Source organism: Nicotiana attenuata, chromosome 11, assembly GCF_001879085.1.
Source record: "Nicotiana attenuata strain UT chromosome 11, NIATTr2, whole genome shotgun sequence".
Lineage (NCBI taxonomy): Eukaryota > Viridiplantae > Streptophyta > Magnoliopsida > Solanales > Solanaceae > Nicotiana > Nicotiana attenuata.
The window spans coordinates 45,027,353-45,031,932 of NC_031999.1; the positions used below are offsets into that span (position 1 = coordinate 45,027,353).

The window sequence follows — 4,580 nt, forward strand, 5'->3', positions numbered from 1 at the left end:
TCCTTGATTGCCATGCCAAGACTGTTTCACTAGCAATGCCAGGGTTGCCGAGATTGGAGTAGAAGGGGTCCACAGTTGACATGCCTAGCAGGGTTATCTCTTTCCTGAAGGCTCAGCACATGGTTGAAAAAGGGTGTTTGGCTTACTTAGCTTATGTTCGAGACACCACTACAGAGTCTCCGACGATTGATTCAGTGCCAGTAGTCCGAGAGTTTGCCGATGTTTTTCCTTCTGATCTTCCTGGCATGCCTCCGGATCGTGATATTGATTTCTGCATTGATTTGGCCCCAGGCACTCAGCCTATATCTATTCCACCGTACCGTATGGCCCCTAAGGAGTTGAAGGAGTTGAAGGAGCAGCTAGAGGAGTTGTTAGCAAAGGGGTTTATCAGGCCCAGTGTGTCACCTTGGGGCGCACCAGTGTTGTTTGTGAAAAAGAAGGATGGGACTATGCGGATGTGCATTGATTACCGCCAGTTGAACAAAGTCACCATCAAGAACAAGTACCCGTTGCCTCGTATTGATGATTTGTTTGACCAGCTGCAGGGTGCTAGGGTGTTCTCTAAGATTGACCTGAGGTCAGGGTATCATCAGCTGAAGATTCGGGACTCGGATGTCCCGAAGACTGCATTCCGGACTAGATATGGCCATTATGAGTTTCTAGTGATGTCCTTTGGCTTGACCAATGCGCCAGCAGCATTTATGGATCTGATGAACAGGGTATGCAGGCCTTATATTGATTCTTTTGTTATCGTCTTCATTGACGACATCTTGATATACTCGCGTAGCCTGGGAGAGCACGAGCATCATTTAAGAGTAGTGCTTAAGACCTTGCGAGAGCAGAATTTGTATGCTAAGTTCTCCAAGTGTGAGTTTTGGCTCGAGTCAGTGGCATTCTTGGGGCATATTGTGTCCGGATAGGGTATTAAGGTGGATCCCTAGAAGATTGAGGCAGTTCAGAGTTGGTCGCGTCCCACTTCAATGACAGATCAGGGTTTCCTGGGGTTAGCAAGGCTTATACGGCGATTTTGTGCAGGGCTTTTCATCTATTGCATCCCCCCTGACTAGGTTGACCCAGAAGGGTGCCCCATTCCATTTGGTCCGATGGTTGTGAGGAGAGCTTTTAGAGCCTCAGACAGCTCTGACTACGGCACTAGTTCTTGTGTTGCCTTCCCGGTGCAGGATGTATTACGGTATATTGTGAGCTTCACGCGTTGGTTTGGGATGTGTGTTGATGCAGGAGGGCCAGTTATTTGCATATGCTTCGCGTTCAGTTGAAGATTCATGAGAAGAATTACCCTGTGCACGATCTGGAGTTGCAGCGCATTGTTTAATGCTCTTAAGATATGGAAGGCCTATTTTGTATGGGGTGCCTTGTGAGTTTACACCGATCACCGCAGCTTACAACATTTGTTCAAGCAGAGGGATCTCAATTTGAGACAATGCAGGTGCTTGAGTTGCTAAAGGGATTATGACATTACCTTTTCTTTATCATCCGGGGCAAGGCGAATGTAGTCGCGGATGCCTTGAGCAGAAAGGCAGTGAGTATGGGTAGCTTGGCATTCATTCCAGAAGAGGAGAGGCCCTAGCTCTAGACATCCAGTCCTAGCTAACAGGCTTGTGAGGCTGGACATTTCGGAGTCCAGCCGAGTTCTAGCATCTGTGGTTGCTCAGTCCTCGTTATTGGGAGAGATTAAGGCCCGACAGTTTCGATGATCCACATTTGGCGGTTCTCGAGAGAGACAGTGCTTCAGGGAAGTGCCAAGGAGGTTCTATTGACGAGGATTGGAGTTCTGCGATTTCAGGGTCGTCTATGTGTTCCTAATGTTGATGGTCCTGAGGAAGAGGATCCTGGAGGAGGCACACAGTTCGCGGTATCTATTCCACTCCGGGAGTTACGAAAGATATATCGTGAATTTGAGGCATGCATTACTGTGGCGGTGAATGAAGAAAGACATAGTGAAGTATGTGACCAAGTGTTTGAGTTGTCAAGTAGGTCAAGTATGAACATCAGAGTGCCAGGTGGCCTACTTCAGCAGATGCCCATATCTAAGAATGGAAGTGGGAACGGCAGTCACCATGGACTTCGTAGTCGGCTACGCGGACTTTGGCGGAAGGTTGATTCAGTGTGGGTTCATTGTGGATAGGTTGACAAAGTCGGCCCATTTCATTCCAGTGGCGACTACCTATACAGCGGAGAGTATGCTCAGATTTATTCGGAGAGATATGTCCCGATTGCATGGTGTACCGGTGTCCATCATATCAGACAGAGGCCCTCAGTTCACTTCCCATTTCTGGAGAGCCGTACAGAGTGGAGTTGGGGACTCGTGTAGAGCTTAGCACAACATTCCATCCTCAGACGACGGACAGTCGGAGCGGACAGTGCAGAATCTTTGGAGGATATGCTTTAGAGCATGTGTGATTGATTTAGAGGGCAGTGGGATCATTTCTTGCCCTTAGTGGAGTTTGCATACAAACAGCTACCAGTCCAGCATAGAGATGGCCCGTACGAGCTTTATATGGTCGATGCGTGTCGTTCTCCTATCGGGTGGTTTGAGCCTGGTGAGGCCCAAGTTACTTGCACAAGATTTGGTACAGCATGCCTTTGGATAAGGTAAAGTTGATTCAGGTGAGGCTTCGCACAGCTTAGTCCAGACAAAAGAGCTACGTGGATCAGAAGGCGCGGGATGTATCATTCATGGTTGGCGAGAAGGTTCTCTTGAAAGTCTCGCCCATGAGGGGCATTATGAGGTTCGGGAAGAAGGGCAAGTTGAGCCCAAGGTTTATTGGCCCCTTTGAGGTGTTGAGACGAGTTGGGGAGGTTGCCTATGAGCTTGCTTTACCCCCTAGTTTACCGGGAGTTCACCCAGTTTTTCATGTTTCGATGCTTCAGAAGTATCATGCCGACCTATCCCACGTGTTGGACTTCAGCACTATTCAGTTAGATGAGAGTTTGAGCTATGAGGAGGAGCCAGTTGCCATTATTGACAGACAGGATCGCCAGTTGAGGTCCAAGAGGATTTCTGCAGTAAAAGTCCAGTGGAGGGGCCAACCGGTCGAGGAGGCGACCTGGGAGTCCGAGGAGGACATGCGGAGCAAATATCCCCACTTATTCAGCAGTCCAGGTAATTTCTATATCCGTTCGAGGACGAACGTTTGTTTAAGAGGTGGAGAATGTAACGACCCGACCGGTCATTTTGCCTTTTAGAACCCCGTTTCCCTAAATAAAGCCTCCTGTACTTGCTTTAACTAATTTACGACTTGCGGGGGACGATTGGTTCGGGAATTGGAAGAGTTCTGAGCAAAAAATATGTCTTGTTGCCTCTTTAAGATTTTATTAAAAGACCAAGTTTGATTTCGGTCAACTTTTTGGGAAAACGGACCCGGATTCGTGATTTGACAATTTCGGAGGGTCCGTGGGAAAATATGGGACCCGAGTAATGAATTTTTAATCAAAATTGTTTAATTGAAGTTTTAAAGAATTAAAGAAACTAAGTAATCAATGATTCCCTAGGTATCGGGCTCGAATTTTGGTTCCGAAGCTTGGTACAGGTCCGTGATGTTGTTTAAGACTTGCCCGTAAAATTTGGTGCCAATCCGAGTAATTTAAGGGCGTTTTGACCCGTTAGAGGAGAATTAAGAACTTGAAGTTCAATAGGTTGATTCATTTGGTTTTAGGGGGTGATTCCTAGATTTAGCGTTGTTTTGAGTGTTCCGAGGGTGCGAGTAGGTCCGCCTCGTGATTTCAGATTTGCCGGTATGTTCGGGCGGGGCTCGGGAGCCCCGAGCGTCAAACGAGCGAGGTTCTAGCAAAGTAGGAAATTTAAGAAAACAACTTTCAGTTGCTGCTTCTGTCATAACCGCATCTGCGGTTCTTGGACCGCAGATGTGGTCAATCTATCGCAGAAGCGGAAAGGGGCCAGGCCAAGGGAAACCGCAGAAGTGGCCCAGAGGCCGCAGAAGCGGTTCCGCTTATGCGACCCCTGGACCACAGAAGCGGTCCACCCACCTTAGGCCCAAGCCGCAGAAGCGGTCCAAGCCCTTTTGCCCAGTTCCGCAGATGCGGCTCCCTTTTCGCAGGTGCCGCAGAAGCGGAAATCGCTGGGCAGTAGGCTTCATTTAATTCGAACTCAAACACCATTTTATCATTTTACACTCAACCTTGGGGCGCTTTGGGAACTCTTGAGAGAAGGTTTCAACTTAGCATTTCAAGGTAAGTTATTTCCACTCATAATTAGTTTATATACATGTATATTAGGTAGATTAAACACTAAAAATTAGATAAAATCAAAGGGTTAGAGCTAGACCTAGGGTTTTAATAAAACTAAGATTTAAGCATGAAATTTGTTATGAAATGGACTAGAAATCATATATTATTTATCCTTAGGTTGTAGAGAACAATTTCCTTCGAAAAATTTCGAAATCCGGGTACGTGGGCCCGGGGTCGGAATTTAGGAAACTTGTGGAAAGGGTTGGGAAATTAGTTAAATAGTTAGGATTCGGCCTTTTAAGCCTTTATTGACTAGTTCTTACTTATTTTAACTAGTTTGTGATCGTTCGTCTCCAAATTGAGAGTTTGGG

The 4,580-nt window shown here is 47.0% G+C and overlaps 1 protein-coding gene across 1 annotated transcript; it reads left to right on the forward strand.

The window, feature by feature from the left end:
- Positions 456 to 1,277, forward strand: LOC109234852 (RNA-directed DNA polymerase homolog). Its single transcript, XM_019400899.1, has 2 exons — positions 456 to 869; positions 1,182 to 1,277. The coding sequence occupies exons 1-2, from the start codon at positions 456 to 458 to the stop codon at positions 1,275 to 1,277; spliced, it is 510 nt and encodes a 169-aa protein (XP_019256444.1).

Coding starts and splice junctions, on each gene's coding strand:
- LOC109234852 (XM_019400899.1), top strand. CDS start 456: ATGTGCATTGATTACCGCCAGTTGAACAAAGTCACCATCAAGAACAAG. Junction 870..1,181: donor ATGCTAAGTTCTCCAAGTGT/GAGTTTTGGCTC, acceptor TTCCCGGTGCAG/GATGTATTACGGTATATTGT.